The 22,124-nt window shown below is 37.9% G+C and overlaps 1 protein-coding gene across 5 annotated transcripts in view; it reads left to right on the forward strand.

Moving 5' to 3' along the window:
- Positions 1 to 22,124, forward strand: part of DACH1 (dachshund family transcription factor 1) — a 482,576-nt gene that overhangs the window by 259,210 nt on the left and 201,242 nt on the right. For all 5 annotated transcript variants that reach the window (XM_082247025.1, XM_082247026.1, XM_082247027.1 and 2 more), the window contains exon 3: positions 9,249 to 9,410. In XM_082247025.1, the coding sequence (XP_082103151.1) occupies positions 9,249 to 9,410 (162 nt within the window). The remainder of the gene's footprint in view (positions 1 to 9,248; positions 9,411 to 22,124) is intronic.

Genomic DNA, 22,124 nt, shown 5'->3' on the forward strand with positions numbered 1-22,124 from the left:
AAAGACATATAGGGTGTAAGATCCTGGAATAAGCATAAGCCAGTGTTTGTCTAGCCAAAACTTTTAACTTTTTTTGCACGAAGTGGGAAATCATGAAAATTCTTGTTTTATGGAAAAAAAAAAAAAATTCTTGTCAGATTTTCTTTGCTATCCAGGATGGTTAGAGAGCGTTCTCCTCACTTAAAGCAGAACTTCATCCGAAAAGGGGAAGTTTCACTTCACTCTATGCCCCCCCGCCCTTCCACTTTTGGCACTTTTTTTTGGGGGGGGGGATTGGTTCCTGTTTTTTCCAGGTACCCACTCTCACTTCTGGTCAGACCACCGTGGTGATTTCACTGGAAACCCCCTGGCCGCAACCTTCTGGGACACGTCTTAGGTCCCAGAAGGCTATGGAACCATTCACAAAGTGCAGCGCAGTCTGCAGATGTGCAGTGGGAAGCCAGCTGTGAAGCCACAAAAAAACACAAGTGGCTTCCCATAGAAAACATGCCCAGAGCTCTGGAACTGAAGCCCGGCGAATAATTGGTTCGGGCGAGGATGAAGCTGGATCCCTGGCAGGTGAGTGTCCTTTTATTAAGTCCCCATGTACACAGGGCATTAGAACAAATGAGCTGCAATGCCTCTACCAATGCCAGGAAAAAGCGGCTGTAAAAATGCCCTGTGTGCATAGGGACTAAAAGTCAGCAGCTACAGTATTTGTAGCTGCCAACTTTTAATTTTTTTCAGACAGGGTGAAGAACCTCTTTAATACCTTGGTGACAAAGGTTTTACTAGACAGGAAGTGAGGGAGAATCTTCAACAGCAGCCCAGTCTTTCATAGAATAAAGGAAGGCCAGATCTGGGTCACAACCTGATAGAGTTTTTAATCCTTCAACATGCTATCTGAAAAAGTTCTGATTGGACTTTAAAGAATAACTATACTTTTAAATTACATTTTTTCTAACTTTATCATGGATACAAAAAAACTTTGCAAATGTAAAGTATGTGACCTCTGACCTTTCCTTCTCTATGCTTTAAGAGTTGTCATCACAAGCATTGGCCAGGGTACATAGGTACATATTGTATGGTTAACATTCAGCTTTCTATACTTAATATACCGGCTTGAATCAATGCTTCCAGCATAAGAATTAATACATGATTTCTTAGCTACATTCATGCAATCAATGGAAAAACAAATCAGAAGTTGCTTGAAACAAACCACACCTTAACATATTTAACTAAGCTCTTACCTAATTCTTAAGTAAAAGTCAGTAATGGAGATGAGAATGTACATATGGAGGAATCCTTGATGACTGCTTTGTGCTCAGTCCTTCTCCTCACTGTAGAAACTCCTTTAACAAGGGCTGTCTACTTCTAGCAGTTAGTGATTTATTTCTTGAGGGAGTACATAAGTGCTTCTAGCGCTAAAGACATAAAGCTCTTCTCTGTTGAGCTCATGTTTTAATGTTAGTCTTTTTTGGGAAGAATTCTCCTCACTTTTTTGTCCTGTGACAGACTGTGACTGCAGGAAGGGAGCCGTGGTCATTGGGACCAGAGTCACAATAAGTAACAGTAATTTCACAAAGGTTCTAAGCCTTCCCCATTTTACTGAGAAAAAGAGTATTTTTGCCGTCTATGTCCCCACTGGAGAGATTTTCCTTTGAATTCCAGTGCTAATTCTAATGGTAGGCCATAGCTGACACAATTTTTTTTTCATTCAAACAGCAGGTTGAATAAAAAAAAAATATTTGATTCCCCCATCACCACACTTGGTGTTGAAGAGGAATCCCTCCCACAGATCGGTAAATTGACTTATGAACATACAGCCTGCTATTGTATTCTGACAGCAGGAAGCTTTCCCTGCTGTCAGAACACACTGATCAGTGCTGCTGGCTATAGCCAGTAGCACTGATCATTCAGAAAACAAACTAACAGGCTGCTTGCACAAAAGCCAATTGGTGGATTGACTTCTATATGACCTCCTTGCCCAAAAATGGATTAATGTTCAGTTGGTCCCTGGTGAACCAAATACGTTTGATCCGTTTATGGCTGGTTTTAATGTTAACAATTGGGTGGGTCTCATACAACATTAAAAACACGACACATGAGGTTCCATCACTTTCCCAATATTTTTAAAATGTAAAAAATATTTGGGCTGGAGTTTGGCTTTATTCAAACAGGTAGATATCTTCCTTGCCCTCACTCATTGTCTGCAGCTACAGTGCAGACACAAACAGGATAAATGTAAACAATACAATTGCCAGGTCGGTGATGACAGGTTTCAAATCACAAGGGAAGATATTTAATAAGTCAAGTGTGCAAAGTTGCTTGGCATCCCTGGATATGTAAATAACAGTTGAGGTCTTTCAAAACTGTAGTACAAAGACAGATACTGCATATAAACCCAATAAGAATGCAAAGAAAAAAAAATGTTTGTTTTAGTTTCTCATTTCTGTATGCCCTTTGCGCAAATCAATTTATGAAGGTATCTGCTCAGATTATTTAGGCACAGATGTCCTGTCTTGATTATTTGCATGTTCACCTACATTTTTCCAATTTAGAACAGGTTTTTATGTTTTGCTACCAATTGTGGTAAATGCCCACACATTTTATGGAAATATCATAAAATTATGGATAATTTTAGCCTATGTATTATGCATGTTTCCAAATGTTTACTTGGAACAATTTTCTAGCTTCTCCTTGTAGACAAATTTGCCTTTTCAGTCTTGACGTCTTTTCAAAAACATAGAAACGCTTATGTTTCTTATTCATTTAGTTAAATTACCAAAAGAGCTAATATGATAATTTTTCTTTTGATTTGTGCTAGTTCTATATTTCTGAACAAATGCTAAAATAGCAGTGAAGTCATTAGAACTGGATTGGTCAGTTCCACAGAATATTTTATTACACGTGTAATTTTCTACAGGGTTTAAGGTGGCTGTAAAGGCATACATTTTTTTTTTAACTTAAAGTGTTTGTAAAGGCAGAAAGTTTTTACTTTGCTGCATTCTATGCAGTGAGGTAAAAGCCTTCTGCATGCAGCTTTCCCAGCAGCCCTCTCTAATTACCTACCTGAGCGATGTGCACAAGGTTCTCCTGGGTCTCTCACGCTTGATTGGCTCAGTTACAATAGCAAGAGCCATTGACTCTTGCTGCTGTCAATCGGAGGCAGTGACAAGGGAGCATCTTATGGACACTCAGAGCAAGGCCCAAGAGCGAGCATGCATGAGTGCCCCAATACAGCGCAGCTTGCTGTGGGGACACTCGGTGGGGGCAGAGCGAGGATCACTGGCGGAGGACCTGAGAAGAGAAGAATTGAACATAAAACATGTATACAAGCGCATTAGTCATACCATAAGCCAGAGTCCATATGGATCAGATACAGTCACTGAGTAAGGATGGAAGGGAAAGAGAGTCCACCAATTAGGGCAGCCTTCAAAAAACCAAAGCCAGGGGTTCCACGGGGCTACAAACAAAGACAAAAACAGAGGCACCTCTAAGTGTAGACTATAGACACATTTATTATTAAAAATATGCACTCACATCTGAATTAAAGTGCTCATGTGAGAAAACCCATTCCGATATTTCCGAGATGAGGTATGTGGTGGACGTGATCATCTGGTCTGTGTAGTTGTCCTACTGGGATAGAGACCTCCTCGCTGTGGCCGGCAGTAGGCGGAGCTGACGGACTACGAGCCTCTCTCCCTGTCTCCAGCTCCGCCTACTGCCGGCCACAGCGAGTGCATATTTTTAATAATAAATGTGTCTATAGTCTACACTTAGAGGCGCCTCTGTTTTTGTCTTTGAAGAGAAGAATTGAGGCTGCTCTGTGCTTAACCATTGCACAGAGCAGGTAAGTATAACATGTCTGTGTTATTAAAAAAATACAAGGCTTTACAAAAACTGTAAAGCATTCCCTGCATTAGGGTAAAAATCCTTCCATTATCAGCTTACCACCAGCACCCCCTCTCTCGATTCAATGCTATGCCCATGTGCAAAGGTGCTGCTCTCTATCTCTTCACAGAACTCAGAGGCAGCAGTGGGAGCCATTGGCTCCTGTTGCTGCCAATCAAATGCTGTGGGAAGGGAGCAGGGGGCGCACCAAGCTGTGCTTTGTTTATCCATGAATTCACACATCACGGATCGGGAGCGAGCCTGCACATGTGCCTCACAGCAAGTGCTATGGTGGCACATGCAGAAGAGGTGGAACCTAGAGCGCCAGCAGAGGATCCCTGAAGAGGAGGTTTAGCACAGGGCAGGTAAGTATGCCTCTACAATCACTTTATGTTGCAGCCTTTGTGCCCAATGATGACTTTTCCTTTACTTCATTCCCCAGTGAAGGGAGACACTTCTTAGAGTAGAGGGCAGGTAAAAACACCTGACTAAATTCTTATTGTTGTCTATTGGCCTCATTACTGATTCCATTCACGTCTTGTCCCAGTGACAGATTTTTTCAGACAAGGGGTAATTTGTTAACATAAAAGAAAGTATCACATTTGTAAGAATACCTTTGAAACACAAGTACCTTTAATATGTCCTGGCAAATGCAAGACTTGCAGATATGACAGTTTATCTTTCTTTTTCTTTTACTTGTGCTCTGTTATCTTTAAGTTATCAAAATCATTAAAGCAAAGCTCCACCCAAAAGGGGAAGTTCCGCTTTAAGCACCCCCCCCCCAAATTTGCCACATATGGCATGTCATTTTTTTTGGGTGGGGGGATAGGTAGCTAGTTTTAACAGTTACCTGCTCCCTCTTCTGCTTGAGCTGCCTTCCTCTTCCCCTCCCTCCTTGCAATCTTCCAGGACATGTCACAGGTCCCAGAAGATTGCCCGGCCAATAGGGATGTGCTGCGTGGCTCGTGCATGTGCAGTGTGCACCTGGCTCTGACAGCTTGCAGTGCCTAAACTTGCAATGCCGGCACTGTGGAGAGCAGAGGGAGAGAAGCAAGGCTTCCGGTGGCCACATCACTGGACCACGGGACAGGTGAATGTCTGTTTATTAAAATTCAGCAGCTACACTTTTTGTAGCTGCTGACTTTTATTAAACACAAAAATTAGTGGAACTCTGCTTTAAGTCTACAAGACAGATTTATAAAATGAAGGCACATACTTTTAGCTTTATAATTTAGCTCATAATTGGCCAGCCAGGATCACATGGGATGGGGTAATGTTCTGGACTTGGCTAAACTCTTGCAAAGGTTTCCTTAGTTATCTTTGGAGACCTTTCACATGTGAAAGACTTTTCAGGAATTACCTATTCCTAATAGATACATCAAGTCAAATTATCTGGCATATGGAAATTCTTACTTGCATCATTCATGAAATGTAATAACATTTGGTAAGGCAAAATGTGCTACCACCAAAATACAAGGAAAAACACACACAGGATATTTCAAAGTGTCCCAATACCCAGAAATATCAACATAATAAACATTCCTTCATCCCCCCCCCCGACCAAGCAGCAGGCGATCCATGATAAGGTCAACCAGGGCCAAGTCCAGTGTATCCAACATGGGGCCCAAAGTTTGTTGAATTTCCCAAAGCACCCCCTATGCTGAAATATGTATTTTTCCAGTCGAAGAGGATCTCCCATTTGGGCTGTCTCCTCTTTCAATGGGAGGGGGGGGGGGGAATTAGCGGATATCCAATGCCTTAAAATTAGCTTGCAGGCCAGGAAGGGTGCCCTAGCTAGGGCCTTTTTAGGGAAATCATCTACAGGGAGATCACACAAAATTCCCAATAAACATTGTTTTGGTTCCTCAGGCACATTGACCTGTAAAACCTTATTTATAGTAGTTATAACTCCCCTTCAATAGAGATGTAAGTTTGGGCCCTGCCACCTAAAATTAAATAAATGATCATGGTCCCTGCTGCATCTTGTGCAGGTAGTGCTTTCCCTTCTTCCCATACCGAACAGCCTCTCAGGTGTGTAATACCTTCAGGAGCAAATATAGTTGTGAAAGCTTTTAAACCACATTCAGGGAAAACTGATGGACTGCTAATAGGGCCTCCTCCCACTGCTCCTCTTCAAACGCACCTACATCTCTTTCCCAGATATCACCTTTTTTAGCACAGATCATTTTCTTTTTTTCTTGTCTTTTCCCAGGTTAAAATAATGTTACTGTATAAATCAGCCTAAATGAAAAGAATATCCACTGAACATAGAAAAAAAAAATGTTTGACCTATAACTATAGAGGCAATGGCAGTCTACTTGCCTATGTCATCTATAAGCACAAGCCTGCCATGCCAAATAGTAAACCCAGCCCTGATAACTGACCATTGGAGGAGTAATATCTTAGTAATTACTGAATCTGTTTAATTAGCACCTACTATTACTTATTTGTTTATAAATAAACAACGCTTTAATCACTTTTAAAACCACCTAAACGGTCAATCATTTTGGAACAGGCATTATGACAATGCACCCTAATGTATTTATGATTTCTGCTGCCAATATATATATTGTTTTTATATATCTATGGGACAGTATTCCTATGAAACTTTAGCTGAATCTATGTTAAAAGGAAAAAATTTTAGATAAAGCTGCATTTGATAAAGTGGAGCTATAAAACATGGATTCGACCTTGAAGAAAAATATACTTTTTGCATATTAGTAAGCTACATTTTTATTTATAAGTCTTAAATTAGCATTAACCAACAATCATTTGATACTCCCAGCAATGGGAATGATGCTCTTCTCACGTAATGAAAATCTTTTCATAACTTAACCAGAAAAATATATATTTTGTTATTTATTGCATGTGTAGCTGCTATTTGAAAGTATGTTTATATTGGTTTTTAGTGTTTTGTGATGTTTTGTGGAATTAGTTTTATGCTAAGCTTGTGGCTGCAGTTAGGTAGCAAGAAATCCCAAAAACTTGGCAACTGCATATGTATGTTCTTTTTATACAACTTTACCTAGAACATTCATATTCATTTTATAGATATATACATTTTTTTTGCATTGATTTATTTTATTATATATGCTAAAATATGCATCTTCAATTGTGATTTTAGACCAGAATCATGTAACATCTAATTATGTGATGTAATTTTAAACTAGATTTTGAGCACTGGTGTACCTTTGTTAAAGAAGGATGTCTTGCAAGAGATGCCTTACATCTGAGACCTGTTAGGGGATATTGAGGTGGTTTTATCAGTTTTAAATGTGAGATGCTCATTCTTTTCCTAACTGGAACGTGCTCTGTTGACTAGGCTGATTTGTTGAAGAGCTGGTGAGCGCATCAGCATGCAAAGAGAAAGGTGTAGAGTAGAGTGTTGGAAAAAATCTTTAGATTTCTGGACTGTTTTCCTCTGAATACCTATAATTTACTGTGTTTTCTTCTACCTGTGAATTTGGTAATGTATCAACTTCACCAAAAGCAAAACTCAACTGATCTGTGAAACACATCCCTCCCACTGACATAATTTAAATAAACAAACAAGAAAGCTTATCTGTGTTGAAGGTACTACACATTGATTTAAAAAAAAAAAATATATATATATATATATATATATATATATATATATATATATATCCCCCTTCAACCTTGGCAGCAATGCTGGCAGCATTCATACATCTATTTCCCAAAGACAAGCTCTGGATATGACGCTGAGCACATGCACTCAACCTCTATGGTCGACCATGGTGAGGCCTGTCCCGAGGTGGAACCTGTCCTGTTAAACCGCTGTATGGTCTTGGCCACTGTGCTGCAGCTCAGTTTCAGGGTCTTGGCCATCTTCTTATAGCCTAGGCCATCTTTTAGCAACAATTCTTTTTTTCAGATCCTCAGAGTTCTTTGCCATGACATGCCATGTTGAACCTCCATTGACCAGTATGAGAGAGTGAGAGTGATGACACCAAATTTAACACACCTGCTCCCCAGTAACACCTTGTAACACTAACAATTCACATGACATATACACTTAGGGGTGTGCTCACTTTTGTTGCCAGCGGTTTAGAAATTAATGGCTGTGTGTTGAGTTATTTTGAGGGGAAAACAAATATACACTGTTATACAAGCTGTACACTCACTATTTTTACATCGTAGCAAAGTGTCATTTCTTCAGGGTTGTCACATAAAAAAATATAATAAAATATTTACAAAAATGTGAGGGGTGCACTCACTTTTGTGAGATACTGTATATATATATGAGTATATATTAAAAAAAATATATGGAGCAAATTACATTATGACTTCTGAATTATACAAGTACCATTGGAAACATAAATGTAGCTATTGGCTATTAGAACAACAACATTCCCGAAGCTTAGAAAATATTCAATTTGATTTGGCTAAAAATACTGTTTTGACAGTCATGAAAGCAATTCCTCAGAGATTAAATCAAGACTGCAAGCATTTATGATTGAAACTAACAAGATGGTTCCAATAATACTGTGATGTATTGTGTATATCAATATGGCTCTGGTAACACTTAGAATACAAACAAGGTTTTAAACGATGTGCCACCACATTTTAGCTGTAGAATCAGACTTATGCCATCTGCCTATCAGATGGTTGGGAACCAAGACTGCGTAGTAATGCCACATGTTTGCCTTTGCTTCTCTTCTAATAGTTAGACTGAGGTCTTCTAAGCACATTTAGCATAAGCTGTCATGTATGCATCATAGAAGTGATTACATATACATATAAATCTGCATTTCCTAACAAAGAGTTCCAATGTAAAATTGCCAGCTTAGATGCCTTTAAGCGTAACTTCCAGTGAGAGCCAATTATTTTTTCCCTTCTAAGTCAAGTGTTGTTTAACTCCAGACAAAACTTTTCTGGTTTCATTTTGTACAGAGGTACTAATTGTTATTTTTTATTGTTATCTGTGTTCTCATTGGGGAGATTTACCCTCACTTTTTACCCTTGGTTACAGGGTGTCTAACTGTTGAGGACAGAAACTGTAACAAAAGCACCCTTATTTAGAAGAGTAAGAATATTTAAAAAAAATTGTCATATCTTTATTGCTCTTTGTGCTTTTCTATCCTAGTGGCATACATACCCTCTAATTTCTTGGCTTGATGTCACTGGGGCAAGAAGTAAGGAGAAATCTCCAAAATAACTCTCTACGATTCTGACTCTTACCCTTTCCCTCAACATCCAGCATAAAATGTTTTGGCTAGATTTGGACTTGGAACAAATGTAACAATACTCTATTTTGTATTTATGAATTGCTTGGCCTACACACAAATGGTATACTTTCTGAATCTGTACTGAAACATTTTCATCTGCATACATATATTTTTATAAATCTCTTCTAGGTCTAACAGCAGCAGCTGCTGCAGCAGCCGCTGCTACCAATGCTGCAATAGCTGAAGCAATGAAGGTTAAAAAAATCAAGTTAGAAGCTATGAGCAACTATCATGGCAGCAATACACAACACGGGGCAGACTCTGACAATGGGGATCTCAACTCAAGTGTCGGTAAGCATCTGTCATTTCAACTCTTTACGTTTTATCATTTTCAATTGCAATGAACTAAAATTTGTTGAGACCTAGTTTTTGGAATAAAATAAATTATCACAAATCATTAAAGTAGTTTTGAACAGGCATTGCTAATGCCTACGCCCAGGTTCAATATGGGTTCCCTATCAATAAACCATTTTTGGTAATGCAACTGCTTACCTGGTTGAATAATGTTTATTAAATCCAGATTCAAGTTATTATAAGACCTGAGCTTGAATTCTGAAAAGACAATAAATGTTTGTCTTTTATTACTGTAGCATATTAACACTCAAATATACGTTATAAAAAGAAGCTCATATAAAACTCACCAATAGAACTAAATGTCATATACTTCATAGAAAAATGCAAGTGATCTTTCAGGTCTAGCAATCATTGGAACAGTTTTGAAGTGCTAATATCCACAGACATTAATTCATAATTATTATTTGTTCCCGCCCAGAGTTGATAAAAGGTGAAATCTGATTGGTCACTGGTTAGTTACTGTTTTAAACAGATATTCATGTTTATCCTTATTAAAACAAAAAGTCCCTTGCATTTGACATTTGTGGTTTGATACACTTTAATATATTTGTTTTAAATGTAGTCGTAGACAGTGTAGAGAAATATTCAACATTTTACTGTTTTTTAAATTATCTTTCTGCTTCTTTGTGCAAATGTATTAGGCTTTGGATCTAATAACAAAACCATTGAATCTGCTGTTAGATATGCAAAAGCTATTGGGCATCGAAAAGAACCTTTAGAGGAGTAATTCTTTATGAGTTCATCCAGACTGATAACATTGCAGCATAATTGCATATTCTATTATTTGCAGTTGTCCAGTTTTCAGCTTGATTGCTGTGTTAAGGCAAACATTGCATAGATGTAGAAAAACTACAGACTCACCTCAATGCAATGAAAAACTAATGGACAGCTGCACATCCTAGAAACCACCTTATTGTCCATGATCAGTAAAATCAGCAAAGCAGGTACGTTAGGAGGAATGAAGAAGGTATAATGTGTTTCACACTTACTAGTGCTTATTCATAGCCACACCAATGCAAGTTAGAAACATTTGACTATGCACTATTGGGTACTGTGTGTTAGACAATGCTTACTGCGTTAAAAACTTGGTAAAGGTATACCACATAAATAGGTTTTGGGCTTCCCACTGTATACAGTGTCTAATTTTTCAAGAGGGTGGAGGCACATTTTCAGGCTATGCTTTCTTTTTAAAAATTCTCAAAGGGGTTTCTTCTTTACTTTATTTATTCCTATGTATCGGCTACCAACATGTGTGTGTTTCAATATGAAAAAAAAATATGCCCCTAAAGCCTGCCATTTATGGATTGAAATTTGCCCGGTTCAGTAGGGACTGACTGAGATTTGATCCATGTATGGGCAGCCTGATTATACCCAAGTCGATCCATCCATCGATAGTTACATCCAGCCTGTCATTTGGATTATTGCTGGTGGCTATAGTTGCTAGCAAAGCAGGTACAACAAGAGAAATGATTGCATTTTTGGCAACCCCCACCCACCAGCAGATCACAATAGCGCTGCAGGAGAGATTCCCCCCTCAACACAGTCAGTCAGTGTTTTCAAATGAAAATGTTATCATCTATGGGCCTTCATACACAGGTAAACAGTATATCAAAGATAGAACAAGTAAGATGGAAGGGGTGGGAAAAAAAAAACAGGGATAGGTGTGTGTGTAGGGGGGGGGGGGGGAGGGGCGGGGCAATATCACCAGTGGTAGAACTGTAGGAAAGTTGGAAACACTTAAATGATATTAATATCATCAATCAAAATACGCTCTCCTGCTGAATATTTTATTCAACTAATTGGTAAATATTCATTTCAACTATTTATTTGTGTGCAGATAAAATAAATAAACAGAAATTTGCATTTATTACAACTGATGTGAACATTTACACAGTTTATTGTGTGAAGATTCCTTACACCTTTAGCAAATCAGTGTCCAAAGTTTTAAAAACGTATCACACAAATCCATGAGAATACTGGTCAATGTTTCATTGATTGTAATACAATCTGATTTGTCTGTGATCTCTGAAAATTGAGCAGACTGTTTCTTCCTGGCTCATGCTATGGTTTGCTTGGCTGCTAATTGGACAACGATGAGCAGCTGATATTTGTTGAGGTAATTGACTTTAGGATGTAATAAACCTATCCAAGGGTATTCCTCATAATTTAATGTGGATTATGTTATAGATTATCCTGGAAAACCTTGTAGGTTAGATATTGTTGGGGTTATTTGGATTTTAAAATATTCCATAAAAGATTGCACCAATTAAAATGTTATTTTTTGGAGTTTTTTCTGTAGTTTTATTTTCGTCCCAGGTTAAATAGGCAAAATATGCTGAAATAATGTTTCACGTATAAAATCTAAAATATTTCTAGTATTCGCCAATACGTGACTTTATTATTCAGTACTCTGAACACAATTTAGAACAGCAGATTTTGCAACCAGTGTTGCTTCAAATGTCTTTAACCACTTAAGCCCCGGAATATTTTACCCCCTTCCTGACCAGGGCCTATTTTGCGATTCGGCACTGCGTGACAAATACGGACAATTGCGCTGTCGTGCGACGCTGTACCTAAACGAAATTGATGTCCTTTTTTTCCCACAAACAGAGCTTTCTTTTGGTGGTATTTAATCACCTGTGTGATTTTTTGATCATGCCCTGTAAACAAAAAAAAGCGTCAATTTTGCAAAAATAACAATATTTTTCACATTTTTTTATATGAAATTCCCAAAAAAAATGTAACCATCAAAATTTTTTAACATTTTCGGCCAAATTGTTTAATGCTACATATGTTTGGTAAAAAAATCACAAAAAGCGTATATTTTGATTGGTTTGCGCAAAAGTTATCGCGTTTACTAACAAAGGGAAAGGTTTTTGTCATTTTTGTTGTTTTTTTTTAACGAGTAATGGCGGCGATCTGCGATTTTTTTTGTGGGACTGCGACATTGCGGCAGACAGATCGGACCCATGACTGACATTTATGACACTTTTGGGGTACAAGTGACATTACTGCAGTAATCAGTGCTATAAATATGCACTGTTACTGTAAAAATGACACTGGCAGTGAAGGGGTTAACTGTATTGGAGAGGGAGGGGTTAAGTGTGTCCTAGGGGCGTGCTTCTAACTGTGATTGGACATGGCTACTGGTGTAAGAACAGAGATCAACGGTCCTACATAGTAGAACCGTCTTATCTCCATTCTTACACAGGGAAGAATGACAGGCAGCTTTGTTTACATCAGCCGCCTGCCTTTCTTCCAGTGTCACAGACGATCGTGAGTGCCCGGCGGACATCGGGCCCGCCAGGCACACGTGCGGGGGGGTCCGTGACCGCGCGGGAGCATGCCTCTGGCGGCGCACGCTTGCTCACTAGAAGCCTCACAGGCTAGCGACGTAGACCTACGTTGCTCTGCCTGTGAGGGGCTGACCGCCGCAGTAAATAGTCGTGCGGCGGTCGGCAAGTGGTTAATAAAGCAGAAGATACTGTATAATTATTACATATATGTTCTCATGTACACTTGTGGCTCTTGATTTGTTTATAATGACCATTTAAACATCCACTCTAAAATCTGTAAGTTGATTTTTAGTGAAATAATCATAACAAAGTTAAATCATATACTAAGGCTACGGGGCTGCATTCTGTCCAACTGGTCTTTTGACAGAGAGTGCAGTGTTAAGAATAGCCAGTCTTTTCCCAATCATGGGCTAAAGTTACCTATGACATTTTGGCAGCCAGACCACACTATTTTGCCCTGATAAGACATATGTTTACTGATCCACGTGTCTCTACATTGGACCTATCATTTAGAGGGCTCTTGGCTTGCATCAAAACCACCTGACCTGTGCCTCCTTTAGCCGCTCATGTGAATCCAGTCTAAGTGCTGAACACACCATTTGTACTTAAAAAGAACTTTATTTTATACAGAAATGACAAACTCTTTTATATGCAAATATTTACATTCCTAGATAATGACATGGTAATTCAAGAGAAATAGTGCATTTAATAGAGCATATTATTGCTCCAAATAAGTACTGCAAACAGTTCAGCACTACACTCGTTATTGCTGAATTGCAAAAGGTCAAAACGTAAAGGGAGTCGCGGGCAGCCCAAGATGCAAATAGGTAATTATTTTATCTCCCACATTCCAATTTAAAATGATAACCTTGAGTTCACATCCTCCTACAAGAGTTACCATTTTAGGAAAAATAAAAAAAACATATTGGGACTGATAAAATAAAGCATTAATAGCCTAAGAGAAAAAAAATATATGACTGTATTGCCTTATTTTTCCATCCAGAATCAATTGGATTCTTTTAGTTTAATATTTACTTGCTAAGATGAGATGTTAGTCTGCTTGGTGATAAACAGTCGGCTGCTGGCATCTGAAGGTGACCTGTCAGTTCATATGGACAAATCTCCTGCTTACTGAAATGTACAAAATAAATCATTAAAGCAGGCAGGTGCTCATTCCTAGATTTAAATCACCATAGATTTATGATTTGAATTAATGCTTCATTTGGTCATTGAAATAGATGCTGACAAAATGATATGCAGTAGCTGAATCTTCCATACTGTAGCCATCCTAATATTGATTGCAGAGATGTCTGCAATCTCGTCTTTATATCAAGTAGTTTCTTGTGACAGGTTGCTTGATATGGCCCCTATTATTGATAAGACAATGCTGTTGATGGCACACACACAATTCTCCTGAACATTAATATAAAGTGCTATATTTATGTAGAGGCAGACAAGGATGTGAGAACAAAATATTTTAGTAATAGGAATCATTTAGCTATGAGAGCACAAGACCTTTGTGTCAAACCATAAGAGTGTTCGACTACAAGGAGGAAACATTATTTTAAAAAAAGGAAAATTATAGTATGTTTAAAAGAAAGAGTGAATAAAAAAAAATGTATCAATAAAACTGAGTAATGGTAAAGGAACCTAAAATAATTTAATGTGACTGTTGATATTTTTAAAATGTGAAAAACTGTGCTTTCTGCAAAGCACACAATGACCACTTCCTTTTCCTGGACTCCTCTTGAAGAAGAAGATTGAAGAAAGAAGATTTCTTAAACATCCTCAGCATTCAGCACTTCTGACAGTATTAGATACTTCCATCCCCCACTTGGTTTCCTTTACTAGCCCCCACATCCCCACTTTACTAGCCCCACATCCCTACATTCCATCCCGATGGCCCCTTTGTCCCGGTGGGACAAAGGGGCCACCAGGATGGAACCAGAGAGTGCAGTGGGGTCCAGGGTGCAGCACACCCAGAAATATGCAAAATTCTGAAGATATTTCAGCAACTGCCTTTCTTCAACTAATAAGTGTTCATCTGTGTAGGCAACAGGATAGGTAGGTAAGTATTCATTGCTTGCTTTTCATGAAAGACTGCACTTTTGATATTTTAAAAATAGCTACCGTGTAATATAAATAAAACTAATAAATAGATAAAATACAGTATTTAATTACATAACTGATCGACAAACAGTATCTTTCGAAAGCTCTTACAATGTAAGATAATGAATTGGTTCTTCCATCCTACTTCTGTCACTCTTCCACAATCCCTCCCGTCACTGCTCCACTATCCCCCGTCTCAATTTAACAAACCCTACTGTTACCACTCCACAATGTCTCCTGTCAGTGCCCCACAATCCATTTAGTCTCCTTTTCCCCAGTCACTGCTTTAAAATCCTTCCTGTCACCTCTCTACAGTCTCTCCTGTCCCTATTCCACAGTCCCTTCTGTCACTGCTTCACTATCCCTCCTGTCTCCATTCCACAGTCCCTCCTGGTACTGCTCTTCAATTCCTCCTGTCACCACTCCTCAATCCCTTCTATCACCACCCCACAGTTCCTCTTGTCATCACTCCACAATCACTCCTGTCACTTTTGCCTAACCCTCTTATCAATACGCCACGTTCCCTACAGTCACTGCTCTACTGTTCCTCCAACTACTTTCCTACAATCTCTTCTATCACCCCTCCAAAGTCTCTCCTTTCACCTTTTCACAATCCCTCTTGTCAATGCTTCACAATGCTCCCTGCCACCACCCCACAGCGCCTCCTACCTTTTTTCCTACAGGCCCTTTTGTCTCTGCTCTACAGTCTTTCCTATCCCTGGTCCTGGTCCACAGTCCCTCCTATCACATCTCCACAGTCCTCCTATTCAACTCCAGTTCACCACTATTGGTAAATATCTACAGCTAGGACACAAAAAAATGCAGCTCTGTTATCTAATAGGGGAAGACTCACCCCTTTATATAGACATAAATGTGTGACTATTCACTTCAGTTATCCAGTCATGTGAAAAGCAAAATCCTCTTTATTGTTTGCTTACTCTTTAGTAAATCAGAATGTCTGTTTTCCAATTTGCAATCACCATTAAACAGCTACAGTTGAGGAAAAGGATAAACAATAAACCTACTTTAAAATGTAGCCCCATCATTGTTCCCTATTGCACTGCATATGTTTCGGCAAGTCCTTTGTGTCAAACCATAAGAGCATTAGACTACAATGACTGAAATGAAAAACTTGAAAAGTTTTAGGCTATAACTAAAGGCAAAACTTTTTTGGTTTTGGATAGAGTACAGAGGAATTAGAACACCTGCCAGTTTTTGTCATGTTTACTGTTAGCCTCGAAAGTTAAAGTAAAAGAAAACCCTACATTTTGGGTTTTTCTCAGAACAGTAATAAAGGGGAAATCTTCCCATGGGGACATTGGTTCTGGTGACCCCGGTGACAACCATGAAATCCTTCAGTTTGTAGGAGTTCTTCTCACTTCCAGTTTTGACTATGGGACAAAAACTGAAGATAAATCTTTCCAATAGGACACCAAGGGCAAACATGAATCTGACAGGATTTGTAACCTTCAAAAAAAAAAAAAACAACGTATTGAAGAGCTCATGTTTTATACTCAGGTAAAAAAAAACTGAAGCATTATAAGGGTACCATCATCCCAAGTCATAATATCTAGATTTGAAATATTGGGGCAAGGAAAAAGGGATTTTAATGGTACCATCCTTAGTCAAGAAAAATCAATCAAATAAAAAATAAAATATAACACTTTATTAAGGTACAAAACACAAAAAAGCACACAAATAATAAAGTGTACATTATAAACATACAAATATGAATACATGAGATGATCCTATACAACCTAGAGAGGGAGGGTGTTGTTCGCAGAGAACCGCTTCTTCAGGGGAATGGGACAACAGAACAACAAAAACAAATTTATACACTATAGGTATGAGGAAAAAGGGAAAAACTGAATTTTTTAAGATTCTTGATAAAGTATAACTGTGTAATCAAATATCAAAAATCAACATAACAATAGTTAAACAGGGACAACAGGATTACCTTATAATGTACAACATTTTTTGCTTCGTCTTTGTGTGTTTTTTTGTGTTTTGTACCTTAAAAAGTGTTATATTTTATTGGATTTATTTTTCTTGTCTAAGGACGGTACCATTAAATCCCTTTTTCCTTGGCCCAATATTTAAAAAAAAAAATAAGTGTTACTTTTGGTTCTACTTTAAAGTGGTATTAGAGTCATAAATATAAATGTAATATATTGCAGCTTACCAATTTTTAGATGTGGTGCCTGCATTAATATTCCTATTCTTTTTTTGCTTTTTTCCACTTTTTCTTGCCTGTTGATCCTAACAGTAAAGTTGTTATTTTTTAACTACCTTTAATAGCCCAAGCTATCCAGCAAAAGTGTCAGTTAGAGGGTTGATACAAACCATTTAACACTCACAGGGGTGCTGACAATGGCCAGTCTTTATTCATTTATGTAAAACCTTTAGTCCCAAATGAATAAAAAGCTGTTGATGCAACTGTTAAAAAAAGTATTATCTGGAGTTTGGCTTTAATGTGTTAGTTAAGTCAATACATCTGCTGGTTTATCTAACACTACCCTGTCCCCAGATTGCTAATGCTTCAAAGTGTCTCTGTTGCACCTTCATCCAGAGTGGAGACACCCTAAGACAGAAAGTGTGTTACTGGTTGGATCACAAGGCAAACAAAAAGAAAAAAGGTTAAAAATAAAAAACAAATGCAGTAATCACATATAAGGATTGTAAGCTGCAATGTATTAACTCTTTTTGATTCAGGTTTAATACCGCTTTACAGTTTTTCTTTTTTTTTTTCAATCATTGCATTTTTTATCAGGTTTTATTAGCTAATTGGGGATGCAAAGGAACTTTTTATTCGAGTTTGTATGATGATTATGCTGATTTCATAATCTAAGTAATATACTTTGCAGCACTTTTTTTTTTTTTAATGGTATAAACAAGTTACATTATATATTGTTCATATGATCCCCAAGCTTATTTTTTTTTTTTACATCCCCAAATGTGTATTATATATAAGTTTTTAAACACAGACTGACAAAACAATTTATTTTTTATTAACTGTTAACTGATTTTATTTACTGTTTATGCTAAGAAAATCAATGAAAATGTTCTTTTTTTCTATTTATTCATTTTTTTACATAACAGAGATGACTAGAGGCAGTAATCCCAATAACTGCCCACTGTGTAGTAATAGTGAAATCACTTGACACACACCGAAGAGTGGATATACATGTTAGGTATATGGACTACTAGATCGCTTTGTATAAGGCCACTACTAGATTAGAGAGTCTGTGTTCACCACAAACATCCATCAGAGAAGGAAAAACATCTATTTTTATTTCTTTAACATGGCTGGATAATAGAAAAGAACACAGAAATTCTTTAACAGAATGATGTAAATTCTTCTTACTAAGGGCCATGTCACACTGACAACCTTGATGAGAACTCACCGGTGTCAGGATAGCTTTGGAGAACACAGCAGGAAGTGAACGCACTCACCTGCTTGCATGTGTTGCCCCCTCACTGTGTTCTCTTGTTGGTGAATTGCTTTTTCTGGACCAGCTGAAGCCAGTGGAGCAGCAAAATATACAATGCAGGTATCTGTCGTTTATGCATTTTCTAGCAATTCTGTCACTGGTGAACTGGTGACTGGCAATCTGGGAAGATCAAGAATTGCAGTCAAGGAACCTTTTTTTTTTAACTATCTTGGACACCCATAGTTTATTCATATGTACAGCCACTTTTAAAACATCTCGATCTTATGGTATAGTCCCCAATGCCAGATGCACACAAAAGCAATTGTTTTCTGTAAATCTACAGCAAAAAAACATTTTAGTTAGCAGTTCAAACAAGGACTTTTGTTACACAATACTATCTGATATGCAGAACCCGTAAACAGACATCAGCAAGAGTAAATTCTTTGCTTGGTAGGAAATGAGTTCATTCTATTTCAGAATATGATCTTGAAACAGTTGTCCTAAGAGAATCCTATTGTTTAGCTTACATTCATAGAAGAGGTTATTATTTCTTAAGGAAGTGAATCAGTTATGAAGACATTGGAACTGTATGTATTGAAACATAGGAAACACAGATCATCATAACAATGTCATGAACATAAATACACAGTGGGGTTGGTTTACTAATGGAGTAGAGAATGTACTTTTAGCAAAGGTAATACTCAGCTTAGTGAATAAGGTTAAAAACTGTGTTCACTTTGAAAAACCTAAGTGAATATTCACTTTACAAACCAAACCATCTTTGCTCCCCTAGTAAATAGAAACACATGGATCATATTGGGTACCTTTTTACATAGAACCCTGAAATCGAATACCCACTTAATTGGGAGGGTACATCCCCTCCCAGTTAAGTGGGTATTGGATTTTAGGTTTAGCTGTTTATTATACTTTATTTTTTTTCTGCATGCTGGGTCGGCAGGTCATCAAGAATGGCAACACTTCTACATAATTGTGTAAGAATTAGCAGACATATGTAGAATCTGCAAATTTTATAGGCCTAGAAACATAGAAGAGTGACAACAGAAAAAAAGGCATCCATTGATTTATATAAACTGTATGTTTTACTTCTTTGTCCGGTAAGGAGCAGGTCACAATGCTCAGAAGTAGCAGAGGGCCGGTAAAATACACTGGAGAATTGCATGTGAATTTAAGTAGCACTGTTGTTATAAATGATGAAAGTTGTGGCACATCTAACTTTTTTAAATGTGAGTTTTATTCTGGAGGTGGAAGGCAATGAATAAATATTTTTTTTTATTTTAAGTATAGAGCACTATGTAGAGTTTGTTTCCTTGTATGTTTGCTGAGTGGAGGGTAAAGCTGGAGAGTGCCTAAGGCCTGGTTCACACCTAAGCGTCTTTTGTTGCTTTTTGCAGAAACTCACTACAGTTCATTTAACAAGGTTTCCCATGGGACATATTTAGATCAATGCTTTTCTCAGCCACTTCTTTTTTTTTTGGAAAGGGCCAGGGACATTTTTAAATGCAAAACTGTGCTTTTTTGGTTCAATAAACTTCAATGTACAAGCTGCAGAAAAGCATGTTGTGCGATTTTGCAGCAATTTTTCAGTGATTTGCATCTTGTGATTTTTTTTTATCTGCCCAACAACAATTCGGCCAAAAAATAATAAAATGAAAAGCATATAAATGCAAAACACAAATTGCGGCAAAAACGCAAAAACCCACAACAAAAAGCACTGCACAAACAGATCAAAAGCAAACTACATAGGTGTTAACCAAGCCTGGATAAACTTAAGGAGGAAGTGGTTGTTTGGAAAAAGAGATTATCTTCTTGCAAAACTACTGGATGGACTGGTAAGATGTCTTATGTCCTATAAAGGGGACAAAGCCCTGTTATGACCATACATAATATGTAAGTCCGGGTGAGGGCACAACTTTTGTTGGTGCCACTGTATGTTGAAGATTTTTAAGCAAAATTTAATGGTGGTAAGAAATAACCACAGCACAAGAGTTTAATTTGGAGAGACTTTATTTATGTTTTTTTCTTTGAGAGACTTTATTGATTTTTCACGATGGTGATTTAGATTAATTGCATTTGTGTACATAATTAGCACTACACCAATTTATAACCCATGTATTTCTTAACTGCACATGCCAGTAAATATTGAAATCAGTCTTCCTGTATGTGAGTTTAGAAATTGGGGGGCTTTTCAGCATCACAAGCAGACTTCCTGGTACACTAGATTACTGACAAAAGGTAGTAGAATAATCTGGATGAAAAACTCACCCACTCAGTAGGTAGACTGAGCTCCATGTATGCATTTCATATTTATTTTTCAGATTTTAATAAAGTGAACCTTAAAATCACAGCCCTGCTTTTTTACTGCATATGAAGAGCCATGGACCCCTCTCTTTGCAGCAATTATCATTTTTTACCATAAAAAAACACACACAAGAATGATTTTCACCATCCACGCGCTAATCATACCAGTCCAAGGGTTGCTAGTGTATCCCCCTTCTAAATCACAGTCTATAGTACAACTAAGTCGCTGCAGCTTCAATCAACTCCACTGGGTGGCGGATGAATATACCGTGCAAAAACAAAACAAGACAAGGCACACATCCGACCTAGTGTAATACAGTTTTTATTAAAAGGCCTGTCAGTTATAAATAGGATTGCACTCACATGTATGGCAACCAGTACTGGGCATGTAAGTATCCCTCTCTCCTGTATCGCCTCTTCAAGTTTAACATGAAGCCCGATCGATGCTATTGTGTTTATGAAACTGAAGATCCCCTCCTGCTTTCCTCTGTGAGCATGACCTGAAGAGGGAGGCCACGCCTCTGAAACACGTTGTTATAGCAACAGGGCCGGGTCTAAGGTTGATTCTCTCTGTCATCTGCTGATAATTCCCTCGATATCACCGGTTTCCTGGTCGGATTTATGTGCGCATGCATGGTAGTGATGGCAGTGCGGGCCGGTTTGAGCGCAGGCGCATCAGGTGGAGACGCCGAAGCGGACCGCTCGCAGAGGAAAGCAGGAGGGTATCTTCAGTTTCACAAACACAGGAGAATTGATCGGGCTTCAGGTTAAACTTGGAGAGGCGATACAGGAGAGAAGGATACTTACATGCCCTGTACTGGTTGCCATACATGTGAGTGCAATCCTATTTATAACTGACAAGCCTTTTAATAAAAACTGTATTACACTAGGTCGGATGTTACAGGAGTAATTAAACAGGTTAACTTACTAAAAAATACACCATGATTTTCCTTTAAATGGCTATTTGCCTTGTGCTTGTGTCTATAACATTTGTTTTGCATCTCAAAAGTCTGCAACTTCTTTGTGTTACAAAAAGTCTCCAAGACCTTGAGAAATCAAATAAAAGGAAAGAGAAATTTCAGGCCACTGAGCACAGCACTGCAGTTGCACATCTGATTCTCTGCCTTGGCAATGTTAATGAACCTAAAATCCTCCCAATAATTAGATAAGGGAATTGCTTATATTTTCAAACAGATGATGCTGCTATAATGAAACAATTGACAGGGAATTTAGGAGTGTCTACAGTAGTAACCTGGTTTATGTTGAAACAAAAAAATTCTTAACATTTAGGTTTAAGATTAGATCAATAGGATCATAAGGTTAAAAGTTACTTTGACAGGTGCATTGACAGGGGTTGATATTTGTTAAATATAAACAGGAAGGCAGTTATTGGAAATGCTTGTGTTGTACTTCACTCATTTAAATACATTATTGTTACTGTTATTTTATTTATTTCTTGTTCTTGTTCTGCTTGGGTCCCTTAAAAAGGACTAAGA

This window comes from Pelophylax lessonae (assembly GCF_965119305.1).
Source record: "Pelophylax lessonae genome assembly, chromosome: 2".
In the NCBI taxonomy this organism is placed as follows: Eukaryota; Metazoa; Chordata; class Amphibia; order Anura; family Ranidae; genus Pelophylax; species Pelophylax lessonae.